Source organism: Oncorhynchus gorbuscha, linkage group LG04 (assembly GCF_021184085.1).
Source record: "Oncorhynchus gorbuscha isolate QuinsamMale2020 ecotype Even-year linkage group LG04, OgorEven_v1.0, whole genome shotgun sequence".
Taxonomy (NCBI): Eukaryota; Metazoa; Chordata; class Actinopteri; order Salmoniformes; family Salmonidae; genus Oncorhynchus; species Oncorhynchus gorbuscha.
In genome coordinates this window covers 27,481,965-27,500,472 of record NC_060176.1, presented here as the reverse complement: position 1 = coordinate 27,500,472, position 18,508 = coordinate 27,481,965, and the positions used below count along the sequence as shown (strand labels likewise).

The window sequence follows — 18,508 nt, the reverse complement described above, 5'->3', positions numbered from 1 at the left end:
CAGGCTGTAAAACAGTGATCACTACAGAAAACACCAGACTGATACCTATCAGGACTATTTGTGAGGATAACATCGAGGAGACTAGCCTTTTCCTGGTGTTTGGAGTCTATCCTTGTGGGATTGGTAATAATCTGATAAAGATTTAGGGAGTCCCTAAAGCAATGGTCAGGTGGTTTTAGCGTGTCCCAGTTTAGATCAACTAGCAGGACAAATTCAGACTTGGTACACCAAGGACCAGGAGAGAGTTTAGGGCACGTAGGTTACAGGCCAGTGCGGATGGAGGACGATAACACCCAGCAACAGTCAACAAAGTGCTATTTGAAAGTTTAATGCTTAAAATCAAATTGGGGACAGACTTGTTGGAGACAACTGAGCACTGAATGTGTTCCTTGGAAAAGATTGCCACTCCCCCACCTTTGGAAGATCTGTCTTGCCGAAAAAGGTTATAGCCAAGAAGGTTAACATCAGTATTCAAAACACTCTTTCTGAACCACGTCTCATTAATGACCAACACATCTGGATTGGAGCTGTGAACCCACACTTTCAATTGATCCATTTTAGGTAATAAGCTTCTAGTGTTAACGTGCATAAAACCCAGGCTTTTACGAGAGCATAAATCACTGAAACAGATATCAGAGCACAAATCAGAATTTGGGCTAGCAACAGTAGATGTGCCAGGGTGTACATGCACATTTCCAGATATCATCAACAGTAATACAATCAATGCACGGCAGAGGACAGGGAGAGCTCTGCAGTGTCGATTTCTGACATTTGAATGTGCATTAGATGGCAACAAGATCATATTAAACAGCAATTCCATCAGTTAACATGAATACAAAGCCGGCGAGAGGTGGTTAGCATAGGATGGGAGGCCAAGAGTCCGTGTAACCAATAGAGAGTCAGAGTTCCAAGTGTGGGAACAAACAGTCTGTCCCACGGTTGGGTAAACAACAGCCTGTGTGCTGAAGGCGAGCAAAAGCTCGGGAGAGAGGGGGGACTGTGGTGGGGTTACCTGTACCAGACAGGGGGAGACAACCAGGGCAGACGGTGAACAGATCGCCAGGTGAAATCCAAGCCGCAGTGCAGCAGGCAACGGGAGTAGGTGTCACACCCACTTGGGAGAAGCTTTTTTCTGGAGGCAGATTTCTTGTAGAAAATGCCAGTAGATGGTCTCTGAACAGCAAGAGGGGGCTTCAAGGCCTCTGGATGTGGTTGGGGTAGCCTGCAATTTGTTGGGCTCAAAGGCTTCGACACCTCTCCCTTCACACGTCAGTGCTAATTAAAGTTGAATCTGGTGTGTCTGATCTGTCTCAGTTCCAGGTTGGATGGTAGCTTTCAGATAATTTTGTCCAAAACTTGGTTGTAGCTTTGGAGTTTTGATCTGGAGTGAAGGTTATGCTGTGTAGGCATCCTGCAAATGTCCCTGCCAAAACATCCAAGTTTCTCTAACTCCAAATCTATCTTTTTGTTTAAAAAAAACGCTGACAAATGTGAGAGCTCACATGCAGCTGTGTCTCTCTCTCTCTCCTTCTCCCTCTCAAACATGTCTTAGTGAGTTACCTTCCTTTGAAGTAGCCTAACTTAAACATTTGATCCCTGATTATTAAAAATTTGGTTGTAATTGTAATGTTGCCATATTTTATAGGCTACTAAGGGTGACCAACCATTTGCCAAGAGAGCCTTAAAGTGTTTCCTTGCATTATACAATGATGTAAAACGTGTGTTCCAGACCATATTTTGTGACTTGAGATTTCGGACAAGTAAAATATCAGTCCTACTTGTCCAAAGGACAAGTGGCTTAAAAAGTTCATGTCAAACCCTGATTAGGCATTAGTGTTGATTTACTGTCGAGTAAGGAAGTCTTACATGAACTAAATTGCCTAAGCTATTTTATCAAACTCATGCTTATTTACAAGATTAACACGTGAATATGACATTTTATTTGTATTTAACCTATATTTTATCATGGAGTCATACTGAGACGATGGTCTATTTTACAGAGGAGCCCAGAATGACATAAATTACAGAAAATACACACGTCAAAATATAAATACAAAATGCAAGCAGGAAGCAAAACGTGGTCATAAAAAAACACATTCATCAGTAATACGGTCCTCAACCAGCTTTCTGAATTACCCTATAGGCACCAAAACATCACATTTAAGAACATTTTGAAGATTGTTCCACAAATAAGGTGCAAGAGAACTAAAAGCTGATTTACCTAACTCATTTGCGACCAAAGGAATTTCCAGAGTTAGCCATCCCTGTGACCGGGTGTGGTAATTCGTATCTATAAAGTTAAATGATGTTCGGTACAGTGGGATTTTTAGTCAAATGTCTTTATAAATGAAAACATAGCAATGTATCAACCTATGTGATGTCCAAGAGGGCACACCACATTTCTGGAAGTGAATGGAACGATGAGTGCTAAAATTGTCACCTGTAATAAAGAGCAGTGCGCTATGATAAACTGCATCTAGCGGCTTTGATGAAGTGGCCGCTGCGTTCATATAGACGATCTCGCCCTGGTCCAGGACCGACCGGAACGTCGACCGAATAATCTGCTTTCTCCTATTTAGCGAGAGGCAGGAACTTTCTATATGAAGACCATTTTTATTCTCAGCTTCTTTACTAAATCATCAATACGCTTCTCAAAATACAGATGTTCATTTATCCAGATGCCGAGATATTTGTAAGCACAGCCACGATCAGTGTTGACACCATATACTTAAATCATCAGACGTATCTTTCTGCGCTCTAGAGAACAACATATACTTAGTTGTAGCTGCATTCAGTACTCAGGTCAATAACGTTATACTGTAATACAATGAAGGCAGACTGTAGTCCAGATAGAGCCTTATCAACCGTGGGGGGCGTTAGCATACACAACCATTTTTAACAGACAAATTGTAATCGTTAATCTAAACAGTAAAACATTACAGGACCCAGATTCGACCCCTGCAGTACACCTTTCGAAACATCCAGGAAACCTGATTTAACACCATCATTAGCTTTACATTAACCTCTATCTGTCAAGTCATGTTTTAACTATTTATATGCAGCCTGGTCTAGGCCAATTGAGGAAAGCCTCTGAATTAGACCAACAGTATCGAAAGCCCTACGGTTAACCACATAACTTATAACTAGGGATGCAGCAGAGATAATGCTATGTATGACCTGGTCTAAAACCCAACTGGTGTACAATTAGAATACATTTAAAAGATAACAAAGATCTTAGCTTGAGAATTAACTAAGGATTCAAATATGTTAGGGAGGCAAGAAAGTTAAAAAATAGGCAGATAAATATTTAGGTCACAATGGTCACCACCTTTGTGAAGGGGGATTACATGGGCTGCCTTCCAAACCTTGGGGAGAATATCAGATATAATCATCAGGTTAATAATATGGGTTAATGATTGAGAAATCAGGGGAGCAGATAGCTTCAGCAAAAATGGATCAAGCATATCAGCTCCAGTGGATTTGTTTTTATAGCAAGGCATCTAGCACATCACAGATAGTAAATTGTTGAAATGAAAACAAAGATTCAATAGCAGTTGGTGGTTAAACTGTTGAGTCAACTAGAGCAGAGGGAAGAGCAGTCAATTGACAGTCCAGGGTCAACTACACCACTGTTTCAATCAAATAAAAAGCTGAGATGATTAATGATGATTAAAAGCATAACTTATCCCATTCTTCTCAGTTATAATACCAGAGTCAGACAGGACTTTCTTAGGCAGGAAAAATATTAATTTGTACAATTCAGTGCATTTACTGTTTTCAAAATGTATGAGGATCACCAGCAGAGTAAGAGATAAAGCTTAAAAAGTAGCTTGATTTAGCATTCTTAATCGAGATAGATCTCTCTGTACTTTGCTCCGTTCATCTTTCTCTCAATCCTGACTAGTCTCCCAGTCCCTGCCGCCAAAAAACACCCCCACAGCATGATGCTGCCACCACCACACTTCACCATAGGGATGGTGGCAGGTTTATTATTTGTAATACATTTGCTAAAATGTCTAAAAACCTATATTCGATTTGTAATTATGGGGCATTGTGTGTAGATTGATGAGGAAAAAAATTTATGTAATCATTTTTAGAATAAGGCTGTAACGTAACAAAATGTGGAAAAGGAAAGGAGTCTGAATACTTTCCCGAATGCACTGTACTCTTAAATTGATAACCAATCTACATTAAAAAATGACCAACTCGGAGGACAGTATTGGTGTTAATCCCTCAGATATAGCACCAATAACATCCACCATGGCTGCAGGGGGGCGGTAAATCCCATAAATGTGTATTCTGGTTTATGGACACACCTACAGTACAACCAGGAGCTCAAATTTATTGGGAACAGAAATGTTTAAAATTAGAAATGAAATTAGATTCGACATACACTTGTAACGTCGTTTGTCTGTTGTAAGAAGAGAGTCAGACCGAAATGCCGTGTGTAGGTTACTCATGACTTTAATGAAAATAAACGCGGTACATGAAATAACTGATTATGAAAACAACAAACGAAAAGTGAAACCTATTACAGCCTATCTGGTGACTACAACACTAAGACAGGAACAAACACCCACAAAATACAACGCGAACTCAGGCTACCTAAATACGGTTCTCAATCAGAGACAACGATAAGCAGCTGACTCCAATTGAGAATCGCCTCAGGCAGCCAAGCCTAACTAGACACACCCCTAATCATACACAATCCCAATTACTACAAACCCCAATACGAAACACAACATATAAACCCATGTCACACCCTGGCTTACCCAAACATATACCAAAAACACAAAATATAATGACCAAGGCGTGACAGAACCCCCCCCCCCCCCCCTAAGGTGTGGACTCCGGGACGCACCTCAAGAGCATAGGGAGGGTCCGGGTGGGCGACTGTCCATGGTGGCGGTTCTGGCTCGGGACATGGACCCCACTCCATAAATGTCCTAGTTCCTCCCCTTCGCGTCCTGGGATAATCCACCTTCTCCGCCGACCATGGCCTAATAGTCCTCACCCTGATCCCCACATAACTGAGGGGCAGCTCGGGACCGAGGGGCAGCTCGGGACCGAGGGGCAGCTCGGGACCGAGGGGCAGCTCGGGACAGAGGGGCAGCTCAGGACAGAGGGGCAGCTCGGGACAGAGGGGCAGCTCGGGACAGAGGGGCAGCTTGGGACAGAGGGGCAGCTCGGGACAGAGGGGCAGCCCGGGACTGAGGGGCAGCTCGGGACAGAAGCAGCCTGGTACTGAGGGGAAGCCCGGTACTGAGAGGCAGCCCAGTACTGAGAGGAAGCCTAGTACTGAGAGGAAGCTCAGTACTGGGAGGAAGCCTAGTACTGAGAGGAAGCTCAGTACTGGGAGGAAGCTCAGGCAGGTAGTAGGCTCCGGTAAATCCTGGCTGGCTGGTGGAACTGGATGATTCAGGTTGTCTGGCCGATCTAGAAGATCTTGGCAGACTGGCACTTCTGGCGGATCCTGGCAGACTGGCACTTCTGGCAGATCCTGGCAGACTGGCGACGCTGGGCTGACTGGCGGCGCTGGGCAGACTGGGAGCACTGGGCAGACCGGGAGCACTGGGCAGACTGGGAGCACTGGGCAGACTGGGAGCACTGGGCAGACTGGGAGCACTGGGCAGACTGGGAGCACTGGGCAGACTGGGAGCACTGGCGGTGCTGGGCAGACTGGAGACTCCGGCAGCGCAGGAGAGGAGAAAGGCTCTGGCTGTGCTAAACAGGCGGGAGACTCCAACAGCACAGGGGAGGAGAAAGGCTCTGGCTGTGCTAAACAGGCGGGAGACTCCAACAGCGCAGGAGAGGAGAAAAGCTCTGGCTGCGCTAAACAGGCGAGGCACACTGGACGCGCTGGGCCGACTGGGACTGGTGGTACTGGCGCGAGGACACGCACAGGAAGCCTGGTGCGGGGAGCTGCTACCGGAGGACTGGTGTGTAGAGGTGGCTCTGGATAGACCGGACCGTGCAGGCGCACTGGAGCTCTTGAGCACCGAGCCTGCCCAAGCTTACCTGGCTCGATGCCCACTCTAGCCCGGCTCATAGGAAGGGCTGGTATGTGCCGCAGCTGGCTCTGCACCCGCACTGGAAACACTGTGCGCTCCATAGCATAACACGGTGCCTGCCCGGTCTCTCTAGTCCAACGGTGAGCACAGGGAGTATGCGCAGGTCTCCTACCTGGCATAACTATTCTCCCTTCTAGCCCCCCCCAATACATTTTTTTGGGGCGCCTTTCCGGTTTCCAACCGCGTCGCCGTGCTGCTTCCTCATACCTGCGCCTCTCCGCTTTAGCTGCTTCTATTTCCTCCTTGGGACGGCGATATTCTCCCGGCTGCGCCCAGGGTCCTTTTCCGTCTAATTCCTCCTCCCATGTCCAAATCTCCAAATGATGCAAGCCTCTCCCACTGCAACTGCTCTTCATGATTAACAGGGAGAGTAGGCTCAGGTCTGACTCCTGACTCAGCCACTCTCTCTCTGCGCCTCAGGCAGCCAAGCCTAACTAGACACACCCCTAATCATACACAATCCCAATTACTACAAACCCCAATACGAAACACAACATATAAACCCATGTCACACCCTGGCTTCCCCAAACATATACCAAAAACACAAAATATAATGACCAAGGCGTGACAACACTACCGTTCACTCAGAAATGTCCTTGTTTTTGAAAGAAAAGCAACATGTTTTGTCCATTAAAATAACATCAGAAATACAATGTACACATTGTTAATGTTGTAAATGACTATTGTAGCTGGAAACGGCTGGTTTTTAATGGAATATCAGCTATGCTAACATAATTGCAAAAGGGTTTTATACTGATCAATTAGCCTTTTAAAATTATAAACTTGGATTAGCTAACACAACATGCCATTGGAACACGGGGGTGATGGTTGCTGATAATGGGCCTCTGTACTCCTATGTAGATATCCATAAAAAATCTGTGGTTTCCAATAGTCACTTACAACATTAACAATGTCTACACAGTATTTCTGATCAATTTCTGATCAATTTGATGTCATTTTAATGGACATAAAAATGTACTGTACTTTCAAAAACAAGGGCATTTCTAAGTGACTCCAAACTTTTGAATGGTGGTGTATATAGCCACTCCTCCCCCTTTCTGTAATATGTCACATCTAAATACAACTAAATACATTATAATAATTTACATCCATGTCTTTATCACAGAACCATTAACCATGTTTCTGAGAGAACCAGAATGTCAGGACATGAGTCCTGTACCCAAATGTAAAAACATTTGTTGTTTAAGTCAGAGGGAGTATTAAGCTAATTTCTATGTGAGCTAACAGGCATATTAAACTATTATTACGAAAATTAGGCGCTCTCTTTGTTTTGAGTTATGTCATCACAATGTACAATTCTTGCCACAACCATTTTTACAAGTATGATTATAAAAGAATGATCTAGACTATTCATTGCAACCTGATCTGGGGTGTGTTCACAAAAGATTATAAAAAAACAACATCAAACCACCATCAAGTGTTTAGTCAGTGTACAGTGAGCAGGAAAGCTGTGTAGCAAATGCCAAGACTAGCTACTAAAACATATAATGTACTCAATGAAGGTGACTCAAATCCGCTCTTTTCAAGTGTATCACCACCTAAAGCAATTAGTATATGTGCTAATTGACTTGATCATTGTTGATCTAAAATAATCTGAACACATGTTTAGATAGAGAAAGAATGGAAGAGATGTGGAAGAGTGCTTGTTGCTGAACCTACTTCTGGACCTAGCCCCTAATTTTTGAAGAACGTTGAAGATACGTCTAAAACACAGAGACACCTCATTGAGTTGTTACATTTGGTTACCTTGGGGAAATGGATGGCCTGAGGAGAACCGAATGAGTCCAGATCCCCCAAAGGATTGTGATGACGGGACTAATGTTGTCTCATGAGAGCTTCAATCAACGAGTAAATCGAAAATTCGATCTCACCTGCATGTACTGTCCAAGTGTGTCACGTTCTGACCTTTATTTCCTGTGTTTTGTATTTAGTTAGTATGGTCAGGGCGTGAGTTGGGTGGGCAGTCTATGTTTGTTTTTCTAGGTTTTGGGAATTTCTATGTTTCGGCCTAGTATGGTTCTCAATCAGAGGCAGGTGTCATTAGTTGTCTCTGATTGAGAATCATACTTAGGTAGCCTGGGTTTCACTGTGTGTTGGGGGGGTGATTGTTCCTGTCTCTGTGTTTGCACCAGATAGGACTGTTTTAGGTTTTCTCACGTTTGTTGTTTTTGTTAGTTATCTCATGTGTAGTTTCTTTATAAATTAAAGAAAATGAATAACCACCATGCTGCTTTTTGGTCCGCTTCTCTTTCACCAGAAAACCCTTACAAAGTGTGTACACTGCATAGCTTACAGGAGGGTTTTCAAAGATTTTTGGCCCACAACCCCATTTTAATTCTATTTTTTTTTCCTGACCCCACCATGTAAAAAAAAAAGGGGGATGTAATCAACGGCCAATGTTTACGTTTTTAATTGTGGCTATGAAAGTCTATTACAAATCAGTCTAACAGTACTTTTGACAGTATTTCAATCTGAAAGAAGTATGGTTTGAAGTGACTGAAATGCATCAGAAAGCTATTGGGAAGATCAGAAGATCATCAGGCAATAATTTTGTATGATCTTCTGTGTAGAACATATTGTAGAGGGAAGACAAAATACATGTTCGTGAGAATCTTATCATTCAGTGATGGGATCATACATTTGTTTAGCTTAAACCGTTCAAAAGATAGAGCCACATTTGTAGGAAGAAAACAGAAACCGATCTGTTTATTACAACCACACCTAGCAGCTACCAGAGGTTACTGACTTAACCCCGGTTCTATGAACCAAGCACAATTATTATAATTTTTTCCCCCAGAGTTTCTCGCACAACCCCATTTTCAAATCGTGACACCTAATTTGGGAAACGCTGGTTTAGATTGTAGAAATTCCAGAGAGTGCTTTACCTCCTTAGGGCTGAGTAATTCTCACCTCTCACAATGAGTTTTTTTTCTTAGTTCAGAATAATAAATAGCGGTTTGAAAGACAGACGCTGCGCTCACTTTTCGTCAAGCGGTATCCAAACATTTCCTTTTCTTTTTGAGTTTTGAGAGCAAGACTGTGCACTTTTCCCATGTTCATTTGGTTCTATTTCTGTGTCGTGCAGTCTGAAGAGAAAGGTTAACTCTTACGTCTCTTCTTCTGGCTTTAGCATCAGCCTGTCTCCTACCATAGCCTCTGGAGCTTTGGAAGCATGCAAATGAAACAAGAGGGAAAGTTAACGCTCACTCATATAATTCTCAGCTCATGCATAATAACACTGTCTCAAAGGACCTTGCCGTAGCCTGACATAACTGTCTTCCCTGAGCTACATTGTAATTCACAAACACTGTTTCTTGGTTTGATCCCCCCAGGCATTTGGATGCCCTAGCTGTGCTCTCTACCAATCTACCAGTATTGGTACTAGGAACCAGGATCTCTTGCATGTCGTACCCGTTTCAAACTAGTTTCCATCATTTCACTGCTAAGACACATCTCACATTTCACACTCCACTTGCGTTGTTGTCTTGTTTGCCGTCTGTAGTTGCTCTAACGTTGCTCTTAAATTGCTTGTCTGATAAATAAACCACTACTTGATTATGTTTGTTGAGGAAGGGCCATGCTCTTGCACTCCCTTTGCCCCGAGGCACAGGAAGGTTTTAAATGTGGTTCATCATTCATTTCACGGTCTCTCGCAAATACTTGTCAATGAATATTAATGGTATAAGCAAACATTCATATTTCTAAGCTAAATAAGGGTGAAGACGCTTTTGAAGTGACCATTTGCATAGTGGGGTGAGGTGAGGTTGGGGTGCCTTGCACAATCCCTAATATAGTATAAAATATGATTATGCAGACAAACTTCTAGGCGTATGCTTTGTGGTCATGGCAATTTATGGGATTGCAAAGCCAATATTTAAATCCACACTTATATGCTTATTGAGAGGGTTCATAAGTTTACGGGTAGCTATCCACTCCGGAGGACATAGGATTTCTGCAATGATGATCTGTCTGGCTCTAATTAAGCAATATGGCCCGGAGAGGTGTGGTATATGGCCAATATACCACGACTAATGGCTGTTCTTATGCACAACGGCAACGAGGAGTGCCTGGACACAGCCCTTAGCCGTGGTATTTTGGCCATATATCACAAATCCCCGAGGTGCCTTATTGCTATTATAAACTGGTTACCAACGTAATTAGAGCATTAAAAATACATGTTTTGTCCTACCCATGGTATACGATCTGATATACCACAGCTGTCAGCCAATCAGCATTCAGGGCTCGAACCACCAAGTTTATAAGAACAAAGATGACATTGACTCAAGACAAATAGGCATATGGACTTATCGTGAATATAGGTTTGGCAATTTAGTTAAAATCTCAATGTCATTTCACACATTTCCAATCAAATAAATACTCCACAAGATGTCCATGTGCAGAAAGTCTCTCAGTGCAGGAAACAAACACAAACAGAATATCGAATGATGCATCCCAGCAGGCAAAATTTGGCTGAAATCCGATTTTCTGGCTAGATTTATGTCAATTAGCCAGATTACAACCAGGTAATGACGTCTTTGGGTTGTTATGTAGGTGTTGTTATTTGACCAGCCCATGACATCATAAAATATGTCAGCCTTATGTATTTTCAACCAGTTTTGCATAACAGGGCTTGATTGACAGGGCCCATGGAGTTTCTCAATATTAAAAAACAACCAGGATTTCTTTAGGGCTCAATTATGTTTCACAGTAGGCTATGATGTCAAGCTAATATCAATCTAGTACACTTCCATCACTTCCACACTTCCATCAAAAGTCTATTACCAAATGTTTAAACCCGGCAAATAGAAGAAACCTGAAGTCATTTTTATTAGGAAGGAGCCAGATGTTTGAACTCTTAAGCAAAATTAGTGTGTTTAATGACTCAACTTACACTTTAATGTATCAATTAAGTGTCAGGGAGAAATGAAAAGCAGCACGACTGCAGAAACCAAGGGCCTGAGTTTTTGAGGCCTACCCTCTGATATAGACGGAATAAAAACATTTTAGAGTGTACTGTCCTTAGATTGATGTACAGTGAGGTAAAGACACATGGCACAGTCACACCAGTGTGAAACGCTGATCAAGCACAACTTTTATCACCTCGGAACAATTCTAAATGGAGTGCTCTTAAAATTCCAATATGGTGAACCTGCTGGTCCCTGATAATTCTGTTTTTATGCTGTTCTAGTATTATCAGGCCCAGGGACCATTGAGTGTTTAAATGGAGCATAGCAAAGACAAGATTCTGTTATGTTTGAGTTCGCCTCTTCCCATCTCATCCTGCCTCCATCTCTTCTGATGCAACCAGCCTGTGGGGTTTATTCACAGACTAAAGTAACTTAACACGCACGTTGGTAACTTCATATCTACTTTTGTAATTGCACTGTGATTGCACAGTAATTATTGTCCCACATGCAACGAGAAGAGAACAACTTAATTTGATTCCATATTAACTGTAGATATAGTTACAATGCAGTCACAGGTCATTATTTAACAATGACTTACCTTGATCATAATAGATCATTCGATTGAGAACACGTTCTCATTTAAAACAATGACATGGGGAAGAGTTGAAGTGGAGAGGATGGGGTTCAATGAGCCATTTGAACGCCAGGGATGATTGACTGGCCAGGTAAGTACACCTTCACTCTAGTGAGACGTGCCATGGGATCTCCCAGAATTGCTGAATGGCAAGAGCTCAGTACATCTCATCTCCAAGACTGATCACCAAGGCACATGACATTCCATGTCACTGTTGGTATCGTGGCAACGTCACATAGAGGAAGATCAAAATAATGATATTGAAATATCCTCTTTTTGTAGTCTCTCACATATTGTTGCTTTAATTACAAGAAGACAAATGGGTCAAACATAATGCCCACACATCCATTTACAGTATCAATACTGTGCCAATGTTTTCAAATAATGACTGATCCAGAGATTAAAACGGCATAAATACATTCTGAGACGGGTGGCAAAAATATGGGCACTAAACATTTGAACATACACTACCGTTCAAACGTTTGTGGTCACTTAGAAATGTCCTTGTTTTTAATAGAAAATACACATTTTTGGGTCCATTAAAATAACATCAAATTGATTCGAAATACATTGTAGACATTGTTAACATTGTAAATGACTATTGTAGCTGGAAACGGCTGATTGTTAATGGAATATCTATATAGGCGTACAGAGGCCCATTATCAGCAACCATCACTCCTGTATTCCAATGGCATGTTGTGTTAGCTAATCCAAGTTTATCATTTTAAAAGGCTAATTGATCATTAGAAAACCCTTTTGCAATTATGTTAGCACAGCTGAAAACTGTTGTGCTGATTAAAGAACTCTGGGATGCTGGCCTTCTAGAAAGAGTTGCAAATAAAAATCCATATCTCAGACTGGCCAATAAAAGAAAAGATTAAGATGGGCAAAAGAACACAGACACTGGACAGAGGAACTCTGCCTAGAAGGCCAGCCTCACGGAGTCGCCTCTTCAACTGTTGACATTGAATCTGGTGTTTTCTGGGTACTTTTTAATGAAGCTGCCAGTTGTGGACTTGTGAGGCGTCTGTTTCTCACTGGGGCCTCCCACTCCTCTTTCTATTCTGGTTAGAGACTGTTTGCGCTGTTCTGTGAAGGGAGTAGTACACAGCGTTGTACGAGATCTTCAGTTTCTTGACAATTTCTCACATGGAATGGCCTTAATTTCTCAGAACAAGAATATACCGACGAGTTTCAGGAGAAAGTTTTTGGTTTCTGGCCATTTTGAGCCTGTAATCGAACCCACAAATGCTTATGCTCCAGATACTCAACTGGTCAAAAGAGGGCCAGTTGTATTGCTTCTTTAAGCAGAACAACAGTTTTCAGCTGTGCTAACATAATTGCAAAAGAGTTTTCTAGTCTTTTAAAATTATAAACTTGGATTAGCTAACACAACGTGCCATTGGATTACAGGAGTGAAGGTTGCTGATAATGGTCCTCTGTACGCCTATGTAGATATTCCATTAAAAAACAGCCGTTTACAGCTACAATAGTAATTTACAACATTAACAATGTCTACACTGTATTTCTGATCAATGTATTATGTTATTTTAATGGACAAAAAAATGAGCTTTTCTTTCGAAAAGAAGGACATTTCTAAGTAACCCCAAACTTTTGAACGGTAGTGTATACTTGAATATACAGTGTATCAAAATGTAAAAGCACTGCATGGGATCAGTATGTGCATCAGCACTCCAGTGTAAATTAGATCCCGTACCCTTTAATGGTGGCGCATATGTTAATTCTGACACAAACACATGCATATAACATGAGGAATCCACGGCAGGTAAATGTGTGACTGAATTTTAATTCACAAACTGTATGAGGTGTCATACTTGAGTTCTATAAAAAAAAATTAAAAAACCTGCACAATGAATTATGTCTGTTGTCTGGCTGCCTTGAATATAACAGGGCAGAGTAGACGGTTGCACTGAGCTGTGTAGTCACACATAAACAGAAGTGGCGCTACCCTTTTGAGCTAATAAAGATCACCAACATATAAAAGTTACAAGTTGCTATATAGTATATGTAAACAACAGCCGGAATTCAATCAGGTGGTTTCTGTACTACTTCTAGAGTATAGGCTACAGCGTGTGTAAATCTCATACCGAGACCTTGCAGGGTTCCTTGGATCAAAACATTGTCTCTTGCTGTCTTGTCACATGGCTAGGGTTGACAGGGAGGCATTATCACACTGTCTTGGCCAGCCTCCACTGAGAGCTGTACTCCATGCCCTCCACCTAAATAGATGTGATGGCTGCTTGACCAGGAACTTTCGCTGAAGCAAATTGGCAAAAATTCAAGGAGAATAGTGAGTTGCCCATGGGAGACAATTTCATCAAAGGCCACTCTTAAATGATATTTCATCTGCATATTTTCAATTTGAGCCGAGCGCAAAATAGATCACCAATCGACTCAGTTGATACGAGTCGTATTAAATGAATGGGGAGAGTTGTGAGCACTCATTTGGGTCTCTCACGCCTTCTTCAAAACGCTGTCACTTTGTCTATTAATTCATATTACAGTTATCGCAAGTTCTTGTTAAACCAAAAGGGAACAAGTGAGCGTAGTAACCTGGGGTTTTCTATTTCTCTGTGGACTTGAGATAAAAGTGTTTAGTTTAGTTGGGGGGGCAGAGACTTTGTTGTCGTCTGGAAGGCAAGAAGAGGCAAAGATGAAAAACAAAACATGGAATGTACTTTTTCTAAGAATCTGTTTGCTATGACTTTTTGGGGGGACAATAATTTTAGCTTTTTCCAAGCACCCGTAAGCAAGGCACACTACATATCCCATTTAAATCGTCTTTTACAGCTCTGTTGATTTGATTATTGATGGCTCAACAGCTAACTGCAAAGACCATAACACTCCAATGAGCTCCAAATCATACCATGCAAAGAGCAACAGGGTTATGAGCCTCTTGGCCTGTGTTGTAGTATTCGAGTCCAGGACTCTTGACTCAAGTCACGATTTTCTGAATACAGCTATATCTACAGTATCTCAATATCCAACTCCTTACCGAATAGGGCTTCTGGGGCAGTTTAGGGTCAAGTGTAAGGCCACAATGGTGGTGGCACTAGCCCCTGAGATGCTAATGAGGTTCCCAGCTCACATCCTGCCAGATATTTCCAATCAGACCTGGGATTTAAACCAGCAACTTCTAACCTCTAAGCTGCCTGCCACTCCAGGAAAAGTTGTTCACACGACACATATACAAATTGGAGACATTGTGAAATCCACATTTAAACTGTTGCTATACAATGCCTTTCATAAAGTCATGTGGGTTTTTATCATACATCTTTAATTATTGCAAAAAGCCTCAGTCATTACGTTGTCAATTGCAATAATTAAACGCAACACAAGACATTCGTTAAGACACGTTCACCTACCTTGATTAACCCAAGCAAAACCCCAGGTCGTAGAACATGTAGGTCCCTGCTTATTGCTGACAAGCCGTGTGTATATTATCGTTGCATAAAACATGTCTCCTTGTTGTTTGTACATGTAAATTAGTAAAGTGTTTGAATTTGATATGCTGCATAGCGGGCAATATGCAGTCAAAATAATTAACATACTGTATACCTAAGCAATCTTTACATAAGTGCAGTAATCATAGTCAGTCTGCTTGATAAGCTAATGAATGTAAGCTTGACCCTAGACTTCTGAAAATTGGCCCGGCCAATGACAACACAGGAGCATCACTGTCGCTGCCCATCCGACCTTATAAAGCTTGGATAAACTCTGCTTTTAGACTGGAGGCTTCAGCGGCATAAAATGCGGCCTCTGATGAGACGAGACAGAAACTGGTTTAAAATCACGCTTGCTTAGGTGCAGGAGTGTTACATTTGTCTCTCTGCATTTACGTGCACTTCTTCTCTCTGCAACGACGACATGCTGAAAGCACTGGGTCCCAACCACCCCCTTCTCCTCCTCCCACCCTCCCTGATATGACAATGTAGAAAGCATGGGCCCTTCTCTCTCCCTTCTCCCTCCTCGTCACCCCCGCTATCCCGTCTCTTTGTATGAGATGTCAAAGTCAGGAGGATCCCTCATTCCGGCTGCTTTGGGCCTCAGTTCATTCATGACCTTTTCAGATTAAAGATGAGCGACACTCTAATCTTTGATTCAACCCTCTTTTTTTTGCACAGGTGGTTTTGATGAAATATTTAGAATGGCATTTGAAGGTGCTTAAAAGTAGGACAATGTGCCAATTAACCATTATATTCTGATTAATAGCACTGGGTGCGAAGGAGCTGATTCAAAAAGCTGTGAACTACTGATTTTGTTATTTAAAAAAGTGGGGATGGCATATTGCCCTTATTCACAGAAAAAAAATATGAAAAACTCTTGCTCATTTAAGGCTGCACACCTAGTTATATGAGTGGACCAGTGACTTAAATGGATAGTTTACTCCAAAATCAAAGTGTAGCAAACATTTTCAGACTTCAATAGAGGTCAAATGCCAAGATGAGTCCAAGTCCGATGCCAACTTTTGGTGCAGCTATACAGTTATACAGTAGGCCTCAATGGGAAAGATACAAACCATTTGAAAGACGAAACAAGATGGGGACCATTTTTCCCATTGTTATGGAATGTAGGCATGACTGGATTTACACCTAATACTGTATGATAGGAGAAGTGGACCGATCTCAACACTACACCACTCTTGAAAGAGCTTTAACTTTGGAGTGAACTATCCCTTTAAACTGGAGTTTACTCCGTTTGCTCTATTACAAAGTGAGTAAACTACAGTTTATCTCGTTAATAAATGGAAATCTTTTAAATGGTATACATAGGGAGTAGACTATACTATTCAGCACTGCAAAATACATTTGTAGTGTTGTGTGTTTCTATACAGTAGCTTGTAACATCTATATTGTGTGTTTGTAAAGAGAACAAGCTCAGTGATGTACTAAAGCATTCCTGGAAAAGTCTAATTATATTATTTCCAGATGAAGAGTCGTTTTAGTCATTGTAAGGTAAATGCATTGTGTTATTCATCACATTATTAGCATAGCCTTTGAGTGCATACAGGCAGCTCGCTCAGACAGTAAGTCTAATATTCTAAACGTCAACAAGCGAGTAAACTGGCAAAGTAGATTGGTAAATGAACCTGACTCATGTTTCAAACTTAACCTTTCAGAGCGTTGGTTAGTTTGCTACATAAGTTGTTGACATCTGGTCAAGTGTTTGTAAGCTCAGTAAGATAGTGAGCTAGTTTGGTTTGTTTATATTTCCACTTGTGTTTTGAGTTCACACACAAAATGCTAACAAGCTAGCTTGCAACACAAGACATTCAATCTTTTTTGCAATATACTTTATTTGATTTACTACCTTAAAATGAAAGGAAATGTACCCCACGTATTGCTGTGACTCATGGGCAATGGAGATATGGCCTCCCATCGTAATTGATGAAGTCATTTAACCACATCATCCTGATTGCATAGACATAAGCACTGTTGCACATTCAAGGTCTCATAACCATTATAATAATATATGCCATTTAGCAGACGCTTTTATCCAAAGCGACTTACAGTCATGTGTGCATACATTCTACGTATGGGTGGTCCCGGGGATCGAACCCACTACCCTGGCGTTACAAGCGCCATGCTCTACCAACTGAGCTACACAGCATTATATAGTCAGTTATACGGCTGCCAAAGCATGAAGAATGTCACATTTCCTCAGCAAACAAATGACACTGAATGTACAATTCCAGAACAAAGATTTACCGAACTGAAACTGCTATTATGCATGCAATTCTGAGCTGACAGGTCTGAGCTCTAGAAATTGTTAAGCTAACACATCCGCTGTTTAATCGTCGAAACTGTGTTAAGTGTTCGGTCAATTACTCTCTGTATACCCACACACAACTCCGTGTATTGTTTCACCTTGACCGTGAATTCCATCTTGACCTGGTCTATCTCTCCAGCTCATCTGCCTAATAGCGCGTTTCAACTCCACTTCCACATTCATTTCCAAACGGCCATTTGCTGAAATATGCACCACTTCTTATCATATATATATATATATATTTTTTAAAGGAGATTATGTATTTTGCATGAGTAGCAAGTAGCATACGGAATAGATCCTAATGAAAGACAAATAAATTCAAATAAAATAAATTCAAATAAATAATTGAGCTTTTAATAGGAGTTTTGAATTTTGAATGGAATCATGTTCAAAATGTGTCTCAGGGGTTAGAATTGCACAGCCTAAGGACGTCAGATAGATTTGAAGTCGAAAAGTTCTTGGAAAAGTGGAACAGTAGTAGTAAAATAAATCCCCCGCAAACCAATATATTTCACTTGATCATTATGGCACGTGAGGTAAAGAGGGGCGCCATGTAAGGGTATCCAGCTCTAGGGAACTTACTTTTTATCAAATCAAATAAAAATTGCCATAATGAGAAATTCCTCTACTACTGCCTCAAATTACATGAATATGGGCCAAAGATTGCGTGGATGTACTCACATTAGAGGCTGCTCATTGTTCTGGGTCTCGGGGGGGGGGGGGGGGGGGGGGGGAGACACTCAACATCACATTTTGAGAGTTCACACCAGACAGTAAATCGCCAATGTCAAGAGAAGAGCACTCAGGAGCAGCATTAATGAGTGTGCCCCAGTCAGTCCACCCCTGTGCACTGCAGTCAGTCCGCCCCTCTGCTGCAATGCTATGACAACACCGCCGGCCGACTGGGATTGGCAGACAGCGCCTGTATAATTACACGTTGTCATATCATCACTTTCTTGTCTAAAGCCTGATCTCTTAAACAATGCCCCACAGCAGCGTTTCCCAAGCTCGGGACCCAAAGGGCTGCAAGTTTTGGTTTTTTCCCTAGCACTACACAGCTGATTCAAATAATCAACTGATCATCA

The 18,508-nt window shown here is 41.8% G+C and overlaps 1 protein-coding gene across 1 annotated transcript in view; it reads right to left on the bottom strand.

The window, feature by feature from the left end:
• The window catches only part of LOC124033930 (leucine zipper protein 2-like), a 204,343-nt gene that overhangs the window by 107,682 nt on the left and 78,153 nt on the right, over window positions 1-18,508 (bottom strand). The window contains exon 2 of the mRNA XM_046346413.1: window positions 9,203-9,254. Within this exon, the coding sequence (XP_046202369.1) occupies window positions 9,203-9,243 (41 nt within the window). The 5' untranslated portion in view covers window positions 9,244-9,254. The remainder of the gene's footprint in view (window positions 1-9,202; window positions 9,255-18,508) is intronic.